The 17,183-nt window shown below is 39.4% G+C and overlaps 1 protein-coding gene and 1 pseudogene across 1 annotated transcript in view; both read right to left on the reverse strand.

Moving 5' to 3' along the window:
- Positions 1-17,183, reverse strand: part of COL4A5 (collagen type IV alpha 5 chain) — a 289,563-nt gene that overhangs the window by 166,724 nt on the left and 105,656 nt on the right. The window contains exon 2 of the mRNA XM_056125710.1: positions 10,651-10,710. Coding sequence (XP_055981685.1) covers positions 10,651-10,710 — 60 coding nt within the window. The remainder of the gene's footprint in view (positions 1-10,650; positions 10,711-17,183) is intronic.
- On the reverse strand, positions 9,483-9,946 carry LOC130034169 (cytochrome b-c1 complex subunit 7-like; annotated as a pseudogene).

The following is a 17,183-nucleotide window of genomic DNA, read 5'->3' on the forward strand; positions in this document are numbered from 1 at the left end:
GATGAGCTTTCAATTTAGCTGTGAACATAAAATTGCTTCTAAATAGAGTTTTTAATGAGAAATAAAGTGTTTTCTTTTTGCGTGGAGGGGATACACCTGGCTGTACTCAGGGCTTATTCCTAGCTCTGTGTTCGGGGATCAGTCCTACCAGTTTTCAGGGGACCATATGAGGTGCCAAAGATTGAACCTGGAACAGCAACATGCCTTAACAACTGCACTAACTTTCTAGCCCCTAAATACTTTAAAAGTTCCCTTGTTCCATTTATAATGACTTCTTCATAACTCTTTATACACCCAGGTGATAACCAATTTGTTTAGTCACTATTATGAATTGGCATTTTTTAGATTTTTATTTATCTTTCTTGTTTGTGGTTTTTGAACCATACCCAAGTGGTGCTCAGGGTTTATTCCTGGCTGTGTGCTCAGGGATCACTCTTGGAAGTGCTCAAGGGACCTTATGCAGTGCCAAGAATGAAACCAGAGTTGAACACGTTATACAAATGGAATTACATATAATGTAGTCCTTTTTATTAGCACTTCATTCAGTATAAGCATTTGAGATTCAAACATGGTATGATGTGTGTTGTTAGCTTGCTCACTTTTATTTCAGAGTAGTAATCCACTGTATAAACAAATGATAATTTGTCAATTCAGTCAATACTAGGTAATAGAGTTGCTTCCTATTTCTGAATATTACACATAAAGTTATAATAAACAAATGTTTACATGTTTTATAGTAATCATCTTTGTCATTGGTAAATGTCTAAGAACAGACAAAATCATGTATTAGATTGTTTAGATTTATAAGAAACTCACATTTTTTCTGAATGTTCGCATAATTTAGATTTTTATTAACAATTTATGATATTCAACATCTAATGCTATATATGATATTACTCTAATATGTGGGTATAATAGGCATAAAGGGTATCTCATGTGGTTTTTATGTATTTCCCTAATAAAGATCTGTTTTATCTCTTCAATGTTTATCTATCATTCACTGTCACTGTCCTCCTGTTGTTCATGGATTTGCTCGAGCGGGCCCAGTAACGTCTCCATTGGAGACTTTGTTGTTACTGTGTTTGGCATATCGAATACATCACAGGTAGCTTGCCAGGCTCTGCCATGCCGGCGAGATACTCTCGGTAGCTTGTTGGGCTCTCTGAGAGGGGCGGAGGAATCGAACTCGGGTCGGCCATGTTAGTTGCGTGCAAGGCAAATGCCCTACTGCTGTGCTATCGCTCGAGCCGCCAATTTATCATTAACGTATTTTATTTTATGAAATATCTTAAATATTTTGTCTATTTTCAATTAAATTTTATTTGGAGCTGTTATCATTGGAGTGTGAGAATTCATTATATACTCAAGAAGCGATAGCACAGTGGTAGGGCATTTGCCTCGCGTGCAGCCAGCCTGGCTGAGCCGGGTTCGATTCTTTCACCCTTCTTGGAGAGCCTGGCAAGCTACCAAGAGTATCTTGCCCACATGGCAAAGCCTGGCAAGCTACCCGTGACGTATTCAATATGCCAAACACAGTAACAAGTCTCAAAATGAAGACGTTACTGGGCCCGCTTGAGAAAATCTATGAACAATGGGAGGACAGTGCTACAGTGATACAAGTTTCTTTATATTGAGCCTTTAAAATATGTTCCAGAGTAAGTGGTATATTTTCATTATTTTAATTATGCCCTTGAAAAAATAAGTTTTGGGGCTGGAGGGATAGTACAGTGGGTAGGGCGTTTGTCTTGCATGCGGCTAACCCAAGTTGGATTCCCAGCATCCCGTATGGTTCCCGAGCACCGCCAGGAGTAATTCCTGAGTGCAGAACCAGGAGTAATCCCTGAGCGTCGCCGGGTGTGACCCCAAAAGCAAAATAAATAAATAAGTTTTTAATTTTGATGAAATACAATTTATCATCAACTTTTTTTTATAGAATCTGGTTAAATCATCTGAGTACCTCAAGCTAACAAAGATATAACTTATGCTTTTTTTCCTCAGACATATAGATTTTGAAACTATCTTTAGATTCATGGTTCATTTTGAGTTGGTTTATATGCAATCATAAGTGCATTTATACACTATGCATAGCCACTTCTTTCATACTATTTCATTAAAGGACTATACCTTTATTTACTGAATGCTCCCTTATAAAATGATATATGTTTTATGGATGCTATATTCTGCTGCATACATTTTTTGCTTTTTGGGTCACACCTGGTATTGCACAGGGACCATATGGGAAGCTGGGAATCAAACCCGGGTCGGCTACGTGCAAGGCAAACACCCTACCCACTGTGCTATCGCTCCAGCCCCTGCTGCATACATTTTTATGTATAAACTTTTACTATAATCACAATATTACATTCAATCTATTTTTACATTATCTAGAATATATATTATAATTACTCTGATTTTATTTCTTTCTATTGTGAATTCCTTCAAGTTTATTTTTATTTATTTTATTTATTTTTAATTTTTAAAATTTTATTAGTGAGACACGATGAGGTATAGTTGTAGACTTACAAATTTCTGTGCTTGGGTTTCAATTATATAATGATAAAATACCCATCCCTCCACCAGTGCCCATTTCCCACCACCATGGATCCCAGTATCCCTCCCATCCCCAATCCCCCCCCCCCATCCCACCCTGACTCTGTTGCAGGGCATTCTCTTTTGTTCTCTCTCTCTCCTTTTGGGTATTGTGGTTTGCAAAAGAGGCAATGACTGGCAATCATGTTTGGTCTATAGTCTACTTTCAGTATTGATTTTTTTCTTTACTTTTCCTTTCTCTTTACTGAGGTCGTGATAGCTTGGGGTTGTACACACTTAGTTATAGTACTTGAACATTTAGGAACAGTGCTTGTACACTTAGTTGTGATGCTCACTGGGAGCAGCACGTGTAGTTAGAGTGCTCACTGAGAGAAATATTCTTCAGTTGTGGTGCTTGCACGCATTCTAGTTTTAATGCTAACCATAGGTCATATACTTCACTTGTATGCATGTGCAATCACATACTTCACTATCTGACAAATTTTTAGATAGCAGACATGTAGGGAATATACCTGATGCAAGTAAGTGACCACTGGGATTGAACTAAAAGTCTGAGATGCCTTTGCTTCTATGAATGCCCAAGGTCCACAAATTCATTTTACCTAAGATTTATCAGCATTTTCACTTAAATTTTAGTATCAATACAAATTTCATTATAAAAGTAAGGATTCTGGGGTTGTAAATGTAGTATGGGCAGGGCACTTGCCTTGCACACAGCAGATTCAGGTTTGATCCCCAACACTCCATATGATCCCTGAGCATAGAACCAGGAGTAATTCCTGAACACCACTGGATATGGCCGCAAATCTTCCCTCCATAGTCTTCTCTCCTGCTATTTTCTGCAATCTCTTTAGTGTTGATCGGACCACCCGTGTCTATGTAGCAACAGAAATTCTGCTCTCCCTTTCTGATTTCACGAACACCAGAGGTTTAGCCACCTACTTTAAAAAATACAAATGTTTGGATTGATCAAATGTCCTCTGGAGGTAAAGTGGTAGTGTAAATTTGATTTCTGATTTTGACAAGAATTGCACTGAATGTACAGCTAAATTTAGGAAGAATCAGCATTTTACTAATATTGACTCTAAATCCATGAACATGATATGTATCTCTACTAAATAGGGTTTCTTTCATGTAAACCCGGGTCTACTGCATGCTAGGTAAATGTCCTATATGCTGAATTATCAATCAAGCTCCTATTGTTTTCAACATATAGAACTTTCATAAATGTGTTTTATTCTTATGTGTTTCTATCTTTTCTGCTGGTGAAAAGGTATTTTAAATTTCAAAATCCTACTTAAATTTTCGAATACAGATACATAATGAATTTTCTTTATTAATCTTATGTTACTAGTTTTATTCGTGATCTTTCTAAATTTTAGGAGCACTTTAGCATCATTATTCATAGAATTTTCTACACTGTCATGTATCAAAAACAGGCAATTTTGCTTCCTCATTTCCAGTCTGGGTGCTATTTCTTTTCATTTCCTGATATTTCTTCACTGTAATGCCGAATTGAAGCAGTGAGAACAGACATGTTTCAGATATTAGGAAGAAAGGATTCAGTTTTTCTCTTCCATTAAGTATAATTTTAGCCAGCAGTTTCATAGATGCTCCTAAATTCAAGGAAATCCTTTCTATTCTTAGTTTGCTAAGCATTTTTTATCATGTATAGATGTGGACTTTCTTCAATGCTTTTTCTGCATCTACTGAAATAATTATATGAAGGTTTCATTATTTTTTAAAAATTTTTTTTAAATATCCTAAACATTTTTATTTACCATTGTAGAAAACGGGACTGGAGCAATAGCATAGTGGGTAGGGCGATTGCCTTGCACATGGCCGACCCAGGTTTGATTCCTCCATCCCTCTCGGAGAGCCCGACTACCTACTGAGAGTGTCCCGCCCGCACAGCAGAGCCGGCAAGCTCCCCGTGACATATTCGATAGGCCAAAAACAGTAACAACAAGTCTCACAATGGAGATGTTACTGGTGCCTGCTCGAGCAAATCGATGAAGAATGGGAGGACAGTGCTACAGTGCTATTTTAGAAAACATACATTTTTGGGGTCAAATAGTAGCTCAATTTCTAATTTTTTTGAGAATCGTCCATACTATTTTACAAAAGTGTTGAACCAGTTGGGATTCCACCAGCAGTGAAGGAGGGTCCCTTTCTTGCCACATCCATGCCAACACCGGTTGATTTTGTTGTTTTGGATGTGGGCCAGTCTCTGTGGTGTAAGATGATATCTCATTGTTGATCTGAAAACTCCCTGATGATTAGTGATGTAGAGCATTTTCTAATGTGCCTTTTAGCCATTCCGATTTCTTCTTTGGGAAAGGTTCTGTTCATTTTGTCACCCCATTTTTGATGGGGTTGGATGATTTCTCCTTGTGGAGTTCAACCAGTGCTTTGTATATTCTTGATATCAACCCCTTATCAGATAGGTATTGGGTGACTTCCCATTCTGTATATTGTCTTTTTATTTTGGTCACTGTATCTTTTGCGGTGCTTAAGCTCTTAGTTTAATATAGTCCCATTTGTTTATCTCTGTTTCCACTCGGTTGGTCAGTGGCATGTTATCTTTGAAGAAACCATTAGCCTCAATATCTTGAAGGGTTTTGCCGGCCTTGTCTTCAAGGCACCTTATGGATTCTAGTCTGATGTTGAGGTCTTTAATCCATTTTGATCTGACTCTTGTGCATGGTGTTAAGTTGAGATATAAGCCCATTTTTTTTTGCATGTGGTTGTCGAGTTATGCGAGCACCATTTGTTAAAGAGGCTTTCCTTGCTCCACTTCACATTTCTTGCTCCCTTATCAAAAATTAGATGTTCATACATTTGGGGTTGTGTATACGGATATTCCACCCTGTTCGTTCGTCTGCGGCCCTGGCTTTGTTCCAGTACCATGCTGTTTTAATTGTTACCGCTTTTCAGTAGTGTTTGAGGTTGGGGAGGGTGATGCCTCCTATCGTCTTTTTCCCAAGAATTGCTTTAGCTATCCGTGAGCGTTTGTTGTTCCAAATGAATTTTAGGAGTCCTTGATCCATTTCTTTGAAGAATTTCATGGGGATCCTTATAGGAATCACATTGAATCTGTATACTGCCTTGGGGAGTATTGCCATTTTGACGATGTGTATACCACTCCTGGGAATATAACCCAGAGAGGCAAAAAAGTATAGTCGAAATGACATCTGCACTTGTATGTTCACTGCTGCACTGTTCACAATAGCCAAAATATGGAAAAAAGCCAAGTGCCCAAGAACAGATGACTGGTTAAAGAAACTTTGGTACATCTACACAACGAAATACTATGCAGCAGTTAGAAAGGATGAAGTCATAAAATTTGCAAAGAAGTGGTCCTACATGGAAATTATCATGCTAAGTGAAATGAGCCAGAAAGAGAGGAACAGACATAGAAAGACTGAACTCATCTGAGGAATATAAAGTAACAGAATGGGAGTCTAACACCCATGAATAGTTGAGATAAGTACCAGGAAGTCCGCTCCACAGCTTGGAAGCCAGCAGTATATGCTGGGGGAAATGCAAGTCAGATAGAAAAGAGAACACCAAGTAAAGGGTGTTTGGAGGACTCGCTCGGGATGCAAGACGTGTGCTGAAAATAGACTATAGACCAAACACGATGGCCATTCAATACCTCTATTGCAAACCATAACACCTTTAAGGAAAGAGAGAGCAAAAGGGAATGCCCTGCCACAGAGGTGGGGTGGGCTGGGGAGGATGGGGAGTTGGGAGGGCTACTGGGTTCACTGGTGGTGGAGAATGGGCACTGGTGGAGGGATGGGTATTGGATCATTGTATAACTGAAACCCAAACACAAAAATATGTACACCTAAAACTGTACCTCATGGTGTGTCACTAATAAATTTTTTCAAGTAATAAACAATTCATTGTTAACATAAACTCCATTTGATAAAGTATTATTCACTTTATAGTCCATTATCTAAAATTCTGTTAAATTTATTTAAGCATTTCTGCATTCATTTTAAGGATGCTGATCTAGAGTTCTATATTCATACTGCTTGTCTAGTTTGGGTTCAGGACATGCTCACTTCAAAATTATTAGGGCATCAGCCACTTTCTAGCCATTCTGGTTTGCTCAACTCTGTTCTATGACTTCTCAAACCAGTGACTGGGACTTTTATCTGCCAGAGTTCCAGTCACCCTTTATCTTAAAGATTGGAAGGCACACTCAAAAGAAAAACCACATTAGTGAAAACTATCCCAGTGTGTTTTCTTTTTCATGGGTAGGATACTCCATTTTTCCTGATTTGGAACATTCTCATGCTATTAATGAGGTCTTTTATTTTGTTCATGGAATTTTATTTCTTATCATAGAAACAGTTAACCTAATGAAAGTCACTCTAAATTATTCATTCTTTTTCTTTTGACCATTACATAAAGCACCATTATGTAAAACTACTTTCTTTAGGACACAGAAGAAGGCTTAGCGGGCTGAGATCCCTTGCTCTTCAGGAGGGTGGCCCAAGTGTGATTCCTCTGCATTGCATGATCCCTTGAGTACCATACCATGAGTAGCCCCTGTCTGAGCACCTATGTGTATACTCTCCTTGCATAAAAACGCTCAAACACTCTCCCCTCCAATTAATGTTACTCAAAACTGACTGTATAACTCAATGCAATAATTATTAGTATTAAAGTTAAAGAAAAATAATTACATAATCTAAAGAGTTTCTTTACTCCAGGAATTTTAAAAATATTTAATAATCAAGCAACTGGACCTTTTGTGTTAAACTAGAATATGCTCAAGATATTGCCCAAACTTTTAAATATGTAATTAAGTAACATTAAAAAATTTATTCAGACACCTGCTACCTTGCTTGCAGAGAAACAATGAAGCATCACATCTCAAAAAACAAAACAAAACATAATACTGCCAAATCATCCACAGTAGACTGGTCCAAGCTGAGAACTCTGGGGCCTTCTGTGAATGGAGATGGCAAATTCCCCTTTCTGCCTTAAGGCACAGCAGCCTGAAACCATACTTAATACCCTCCTATATAGAAACTGCCCAACGTCACAACTGAACCTCATCAAACTGCCAAGGCACTTTACCCTTTCAGAAATTGTACTGCAAATCATAATGCCCAAAAGGAGAGAGTGTGTGCAACAGAGAGAAAAATAAAACCTGCCATAGCGGCAGGCTGTTGGGGGGAGGGAGTGAAAGGACAAAAACTGGGGACATTGGTGTTGGGAAATGTATACACTGGTGAATGGACAGGTATGGAATACTGTATGACTGAAACCCAATCATGAATAATGTTGCAACTGTGTACCTCATGATGATTAAATTAAAAAGATGTAAAAATAATAAAAGAAGAAAAAATAAATTGAATAAATCATTCCATAGCTACAACTCCTGGACCATACACAACACCTCAAAATTTCATAGTACTCTCAGCCCAGTAGGACCACAGCAAATCTGATTGCAAAGTTACATAGAAGACAACCAAGCTCAATGAGACTAAAAAATAAAACAGGAAGCTCAACTAGAAGTATCCATCACAGTATATCAATGACTTTAGCAATATCATTGTAAGCTATAACTTGATCACTTGACTTGACTTCCCATTAATTGTCGATTTGTTCGAGCGGATGCTAGTAACATCTCCATTTGTACCTGTCGCGTGCTAGTGTAGCCCAATGGTGTCTGTTCACTCTAGGAACATGAAGAGCCTCAAACTGATCGTTCATGATCTTGATGAAGAAGTCTGACCGTCTGGTAGGTGGGTGGCCATGCGGGCTTTTGACATCCCGTGGAATCCACTGGGTAACAGCTCTAGTCCAGTGGTCATCTTTAAATCTCATTACGTGACAAGCCCATCTGATTTTTGACACCTTGGCAAATCAGACAGCGTCCCTGATTCTTGATCGTCGACGGAGGTTGGAACTCCGGATTCTTTCTCTCATTTGAGTAAAACGTGATATTCCAAGCATAGCTCTTTCAATTCCTCTTTGGGAGACCCAAATAGTGTTCTCATCCTGTTTGCATAGGGCCCAGGTCTCTGAGGCATATGTTAATGCAGGAAGAAAAGTGGAATCAAAGAGATGTGCCTGGAGCCGGAGGTTCTACGTCCTCTTAGCTATTTCTTCGATGCTATTGAAGGCGTTCCGAGCCACTCTCTTCCTCCTGCGCAGCTCAGGTGCCAGGTCATGTGTCATGTTGACTTCTCAACCTAGGTACACATAGCTGTTGCATTCGAAGATGGTCATTCCGTTGAGAGAGAATGGGGTGTCAGGAACGAGGCTGTTTCTCATAAACATTGTTTTCGTAAGATTCAGCTGTAGTCCGACCTTTCCACTCACGGTCGAAGTCGGCCAGCATTTGTGCCACTTGGCTAATGTTTGGTGTTATTAAAACAATGTCATCAGCAAAGCGGAGGTGGTGTAGTTGCCGACCATCTATCTTCACTCCCATTCCTTCCCATTCCAGTAGTCGCATGATGTTCTCGAGGGTGGCACTGAAGAGTTTCAGTGAAATGGTATCACCCTGCCGAACCCCTCTCTTGACATCAATGATTACTTCTTTGAAGAATGGTGAGATCCTGGTAGTAAATCCGTAATACAGCTCACGGAGGATCCTGATGTATTGAGTTTGAATACTTTGATTGGCTAGGGCTTCAATAACCGCTTCCATCTCAACAGAATCAAAAGGCCTTCTTTAAATCAATGAAGGTTAGACAGAGCGGCATCTTGAACTCCAGAGAAACCTCAATGAGCTTGGTTATTGTGTGGATATGGTCAATGGTGCTGAATACTTTGTGGAACCCAGCTTGCTCGCATGGTTGTCTTTCATCTAGTGTTCTGCCAATCGTATTCAGGATGACTCGAGTGAATAACTTGTAGATGACTTGTAAGCTATAACAATTATCAGAAATTGACTTTTTTTCAATAATTACAACAGATATTTATTTAAAGTCATTTACCCATTTGCAGCTCAGATCAGTTCAAGATTTTACATTTCAGTATTAACAAATTTCATAAAAATCTTTGAGGACAGCTGCATCCAGATTATGTGATTACTTCTTTGCCCACTCTTCTCTCTCCTTTCTTTCCTGAATAACCTCTTTCAGATATGGTTAAAGGTAGAATTTATCTTCCTTGCATTTTTTCCACTGCTCCTTGGGCAGGATCTGCACCCTCACGGTCAGGTCCAGAGCCCTCTTGATGTGGAACATCCTGTCATTGTACAGGTTCTCAAGCAGCCTCCCGATGGCCCCTTTCACATTCTTGTCCTCATACATCATATCATCACGCATTAGCCTCAGATTGTTGAAGCCCGCTGCGTTGTAATATCATTTCCGAAGGCCCCCCAGCCATCAGCCTGAGGTTTGGACTGTCTGCCTGTCCGCCATGACGATGGAGAGCTGACTCTTTTATTTAAGTTTTAATAATGTTATTTGCCTTTGTGTTGTAACAAACATTATGAAGTAAATTTACTTCTGCCTGCAAGGAAGTAGGTTGGGTTGGAGGGTGGGAAACTGAGAACACTGGGGGAGAGAAGGTCACACTGATGGTATAATATGAACATCTTGGTAAATCACATTGTTGCAAATCAAATTTACTTTTAAAAATCTACAATATTATTTTCAAGTATTTACTGATTTCTAAAGAATACAGACTAGTGAATGATCCTCTTCTAACTCTCTCTAGATTCAGTTCACAATTCCTTGCTATTCTTCTAATTTAATGTTTTCTCTGACATACAGAGGCCAGGTTTATGCTATTTAAATCACGCTACAACTTATTTTGAAATCATTCTACTTATATATGTTGCTGTGGAAAAGGTAAGATAAAATATTTACACTCGAATGGACTATTTAAAGAAATAAATACATGACAGAGACTTTATGTGGCCAACCAATATTAAAATATTTAATAGATGACCTTTTATATAATGTTTGCTAACCTCTAAGACCTAAGACATCTTGAACTATCTAAAACAATAGAGTATTCATCTTATTAGATCCTACAATATAAGCCCATTTTTAAAAGAATAACACTAAACCTAATTTCTTTTGGTATCGTAAGTGTGCAAAAGCTACTCTCAGGTCTTACCTTTTCTCCTTTTACACCACTACAGTCACACTTTGATCCTGCAGAACACCCATAGCAAGCCTACAAAGAAGATCAAGAGGGAGAAAAACATTAAATGTAAATTGAAAAACACGACTGATTGACAATTAAACCAAAATCAACCATCTACATTTGCAAATCAAATAGGAAAATAACTGAAAGGCCACAAACCAAAATGGAAACAAAGTTTACTCAGGAAAGCTTTCACCTTCTATTGTATATATTCCTGGTTTGATATTTAACAGTGAACAATTGCCATTTTTATAACTGTAAAGTGAAAATCTTATTGTCATTATCAAGTCCCTTCCTTCACCTTACACACACATATTGCCTAACACAGTCATATAAATAATGGCCCACACATTACAGTATGGATGAACAGAATACCCTGGTTAAAGAAACTTTGGTACATCTACGAAACGGAATACTATGCAGCTATTAGAAAAGATGAAGTCATGAAATTTGCAAAGAAGTGGTTCTACAGGGAAAGTATCATGCTAAGTGAAATGAGCCAGAAAGAGAGGGACAGATATAGAAAGACTGCACTCATCTGGGGAATATAAAGTAACAGAATGGGAGACAAACACCCAAGAATAGTTGAGATAAGTACCAGGAGGTCTGCTCCACGGGTTGGAAGCCAGTAGCACATGCTGGGGAAGAAGGCAGCTCAGATAGAGAAGGAAACATCAAGTAAAGGATGTTTGGAGGATTTTCTTGAGATGTAAAATACATGCTGAAAGTAGACTATAGACTGAACACAATGGCCACTCAATACCTCTATTGCAAACCACAACACCCTAAAGGAAAGAGAGATAAAAAGTGAATGGCCTGGCACAGACGTGGTAGGGGTGGGGGGAGATGGGGTGGGTAGGTGGAAGGATACTGGAATCATTGGTGGTGGAGAGTGGGCACTGGTGGAGGGATGGGTACCCAATCATTGTATAACTGAAACCCAAGCACGAAAGTTTGTAAATCTACAACTGTACCTCATGGTGTACAGTTAAAAAAAAGAAATAATGTCAGTGGCTCTATCACTCTAGAGGTAAAGAAAAATAGAACATCTGAAGATACTTGATTAACTACAAGAAAACAGAAAGACAATTCAATGAACTCAGGAAAACAATTTCAGAAACAAAGTGAAAGAAAATAATAGAAATCATTTAAGAAGAACCCAAAAGAAATTCAGTTAAATTACGTTAAACAATTATGAGACTATAACAGTTAAGTTAAAAAATTCAATAAGTAAATTAAAAATTGAAATGAGGAGTCAACCAATTGGAAGATGTAATTAGTTATTCAGAGGATGGGGAATTTGAAATAACCAAGCTGACAAGAACAGATTTTAAAAGAATGAACAAAGCTGATGTGACCGATGGTACACTAGTAAAAGTCCAAATATTATAATTGAAATTTCTACAAAATGGGGAAATGTAGAGGGGGACTTACTTTAAAAAATAATACCCACAAGATTCTCAAATCTGAGGACAGATATTGTTGACTATGTTCAAAATAATTGCCCCACTATCTCAGTAGTAAATAATGTGGTCCAACATACATTAAAGGAAATGGTGAAAGATCAAGGACAAAGAGAATCATAAAAATTTAAAAATAGAGAAGAAAATAATTTTAAGAAAAGAAAACTTCATTAGGCTATGAGCTGACTTCAGAGACCAAAACCTTTCAAGTCAGGCGAGAAAGAAATGAAATATAGCACAGCGTTTGCCTTACAAGCGGCCAACATGGCCGACCCGAGTTCGATTCCTCCGCCCCTCTCGGAGAGCCCAGCAAGCTACCGAGAGTATTCGATATGTCAGACACAGTAACAACAAAGTCTCCAATGGAGACGTTACTGGGCCCGCTCGAGCAAATCGACGATCAACGGGAGGGCCTTTACCTTTTACCTTTACCTTACAATTTTATTTAAAAAAAATCCAGCCAATTATTCTCTATCTGGCAAAGTTATCCTGACATATGAAATAGTACTTTCCCAGACAAAAACTAAGGAAGTTCAACACCATAAGAGATGACTTGGAATAAAATGATGAAAGGAATTCTTTAAAGTGAAATTAAAAGAGGCTACAGTGATACATCTGAAAAAATACTATACTCTCAAGTTTGATTTTAGAAACTATACTTCTCTAATATGGTAGTGTGTTCACATTACACTGTATACAAAGTTTTAGAAACTTGCCACAAAGTGGGAGGGGGAGAGCAATTAGGACAGAGAAAGAACTACTATGACAATACTTGGAAATAACTCTGGAAAAACTGAGTGCTGAAAGGAGGTAAAGTGGTATGCATAACACCCTTTCAGTAGCAGTATTGCAAACCACAGTGTCTAAAAGGAAAATAAGGGGTGGAGGAGAGAGGGAGAGAGAGAGACAGACAGAAAGGAATGGCATAGAGGAAGGCTTTGGGGTGGGGCATGGGTGGGGCTGGCATAGGGAATCTGGGGACATTGGTTGCTGGAAATGTGAAGTGGTGAAGGGATTGGTGTTGGAATACTGTATGACTGAAACTCAATCTTGAACAACTTTGTAACTGTGTATCTTACAGTAGTTTAATAAAAAGGTGTTTAACATTTTTAAATGTAAAAAAATTAAAAATTCATAAGAGTAATATGTATTAACTGAAACTTATTCAAACTTTTAGCAATACCTTTCACTTTATCTCCTAATAACACTTGTAAGAAATTTTCAATATGTATCAGGTATGACCTTGACAACTAGTCAGGGATATTGGCATCAATAGTTTAACAAAGTCATATCCAATCACAGAACATAAAATACCTATTATCTACTTAAAAAAATAGATACCACAAAATTATGAAGTTATTCATGACTGGGTTTCAGGCACACAAATGTTTCAACACCAATCCCTTCACCAGTGCCCACTTCCCTCCAATAATACCCAAATCACATTTGTCCTTCACCCATCAGTTTGCTTCTATGAGGGGCACCACACAGCACCACTTCCTCATCCCTGTTGAATGTTTTTCTCCACTAGAGATGTTGCACGCTCCCTATCCTATAACCCCCTGCTCCCTCAAGTGTCATGTTTCCCACAAATGTTCTGTTTCCATTGGCTTTAGGTATTCTTCATCCACCATTATGTTTCTTTAAACCACACGTATGAGAAAAATGTTTGCCTTCTATGCAGCTAACTTGGGTTCAATCCCTGGCAGTACATGTTGCTAGGAGTGCTCTCTGAATATAGAGCCAGGATCAAGCCCTGGAAACAGCCAGATGTGGCTCAAAAATTTTAAAAAATATATAAATAAAACAATAACTTATATGGCAACATGACAGTATATAACTCTGCCATCCAAACTATCCTTTACTGTGGCTTGAACCTGAACTACTTAGAAAAACAAATAACAGTTTAACATAGCAAGTTATGCATTTTATAGAATAAGTGGTAAGCTTTCATAAAATACACAAACATTTAAATTATTTAAATAAATACAAAATAATCTTTAAAATAAAGCTCAGCCTTGGGAACCTAGTACTTTTGAGGGAGCAGTACCTTAATCTCGTCTCCTCCCATCATCCTATTATTTCCTTTACCCCAATTCTACTACAGTTCGAGCTCGAGCGGGCCCAGTAATGTCTCCATTGGAGACTTTGTTGTTACTGTGTCTGGCATATCGTATACGTCATGGGGAGCTTGCCAGGCTCTGCCGTGCGGGCGAGATACTCTCGGTAGTTTGCTGGGCTCTCCGAGAGGGGCGGAGGAATCGAACTCGGGTTGGCCATGTTGGCTGCGTGCAAGGCAAATGCCCTACCACTGTGCTATCGCTCCACTTTCCCCAATTCCTTTCAGAGTACTGAACTCATCCTTCTAATAAAATTCGTAATCAAATCAGCTTCAACTAGATGTCACTTTCACACTGAAACTGCTTTTCCTGATTATAAGACCAAGCAACTGTTTAATCTTATGAGACTCTTAGCATTCATACTGCAAGAATCTATTCCAGTAAATAAGATACCCCAAACATTTCTAATTAAGTCTTTTGTGCAGCCATGATTTATAATACAAAGTACATAAAATATGATTTTTATTCTGGATACTTATAATAGCACAGCGGGTAGGGCGTTCGCCTTACAAGCGGCCAACATGGCCGACCCGAGTTCGATTCCTCCTCCCCTCTCGGAGAGCCTGGCAAGCTACCGAGAGTATTCGATATGCCAAACACAGTAACAACAAAGTCTCCAATGGAGACGTTACTGGGCCCGCTCGAGCAAATCGATGATCAATGGGAGGGCCTTTACCTTACCTTACTTATAATTAAAAATGAATTGTTTGTATCATGCACTTGTGCTATGTATAAGAATCTAAGGGTCGTAGGGGGAGGTGGGAGCGCTCCCCTTTCCCACACCCCATGCGCCTCTTCTTCCCGCCGCCCCAGACCCCCTCCAGAACCCTCCGCCAGGGCAACCAGAGGACACTTTGGGGGACACCTACCCAAGTGCTGTCGGACACCCCATCCTCCTCTTCCGGTCCTCCATTCCAGGATAATAGGGGGAGCCGGAGTGCTCTTTTTTCCTACCCCTCACATGCCTCTTCTTCCCTTCGCCCTGGACCCCTCTGGACCCCCTCCACCGGGCAACCAGAGGACACTTTGTGGGACAGCTGCCCGAGCGCCGCCAGACTCACCATCCACCTCTTTCGGCCCTTCCATTCCAGGTTCCTGGGTGGGAGTGTCCCTGGGATCGTCTGTGGGCGTGGCGACTACTTAGGGGGAATGGCCTCCCCAAAAATGGGCGTGGCCTTCTCAGGGGCAGGGGGACGCTCATGGGGCCGCAGGTATATTTCCCATTCCCAGCAGGCTGGACTTTCATCCCACCCTTTATCACTTAATCACAATCACAATCACAACCATCCTGTTATTCTTCGATTGCCTCGAGCAGGCCCCAGTAAACGTCTCCTTCGTCCTAGCCCTGAGGTTTTTTTAAAAGTGCCATATTCAAGGCTCTTTCAGAGTTAGGAGAATGAGACCCTTTATTGCTACTGGTATTTGGCATATTCTGACCATCTCTACTACAATAAAACAATATTCCGCTCACCTACTCCAATTTTAACAAAAGACCAGTACAAAAAGAAGCTGTACAAGCCCAATATTAAAGAGCACCTCCTCCAAAGCTTCACTCAATGCGCGTTATAAGCCAAAAAATAATGCCTGACAGAGAAGGAAGGTAAGACTCTAGAAAGGGAGAAGGGTGACTACCACCACCAATCTTATCCAGAATCCTTTCCCATGATAAGATGGAACAGTGATAGTGAATTCCAGGGTTCTACCTCTACACAACCAAAACAACATGAAGAAACAGCGAAAATCTCCACTACAAAGAGAATACAAAGAAAAGAATCCCGATTCCTCAACTGGGGCTATCCAGAAATATGCTCTCTCCGATAAAGAATTCTGAGATGAAATGCAGAGGATGTTCAAGGATCTACTCAAAGAATCAATGGGGTAGGTATCCAGAAAACTAAAGGAAGAAATGAAAGAAACAATAGAACAGATAGTCTAGGAAACACAGGAAGAAATGAGAGCAGAAATAAAAAGCTACAAAAAGAAGTATCAGAAATGAAGGATTTGGTAGACAAAATTAAAAACTCAGTAAGTGCCCTTAGCAGTAGGATGAATGCAGCTGAAGGCAGAATCAGTGAGCTTGAAGATGAGCAACAGAAATCACATAGGGAACAATAAGCAATGGGAAAAGACCTCAACATGCTTCTAAGGAGAATCAGAGACCAGGGGATGACGACAAGAGGCAAAACATTAGAATCATTGGATAACCAGAAGGGCAGGGTGGGAACCCCAATGAAAAAGCCACAGTCAAAGATTTCATTGATGAAAAGATCCCAGAGTTAAAGAATGCAGACATCCAGATCCAAGGAGCCAGAAGGGGGCCAGCTAAAATAGACATGAATAAAAACACTCCAAGGCATATCATAGTAAGAATGATGGAAGCTGTTGACAGAGACACAATACTACAAGCAGCAAGGTCAAAGAAGCAAATCACATACAAAGGAGCACCCCTTAGATTCACAGAAGACCTATCTGAGGAAACCCTCCAAGCACGAAGGCAATGATGGGATGTAGTGAACAAACTCAATGAAATGAATGCCTCACCAATACTTTATCCAGATAAACTCTCACTCAAACTCAATGGAACAATACACCATTTTGTAGATAAACAACAGCTCAGGAACTTCATAGACTCAAAACTAAATCTAAAAGAAGGATTAAAGGGGCTCCCATAAGATAAGAAGGAAAACACTTATAAACACAACCAACCCCTACAGAAAGATGGCACAAAACCTCATGACAATAATCTCTCTCAATGATAATGGTCTAAATGCACCAATCAAGAGACACAGGGTGGCAAAATGGATCCAGAAACTGAAACCAACATTCTGCTGTCTACAAGAAACTCATCTGAACAATCAGAGCAAACACGGACTCAAAGTTAAAGGATGGAAAACAATCCTGCAAGCAAACATCTCCCTCA

Source organism: Sorex fumeus, unplaced genomic scaffold (genome assembly GCF_029834395.1).
Source record: "Sorex fumeus unplaced genomic scaffold, SorFum_2.1 ptg000058l, whole genome shotgun sequence".
Lineage (NCBI taxonomy): Eukaryota > Metazoa > Chordata > Mammalia > Eulipotyphla > Soricidae > Sorex > Sorex fumeus.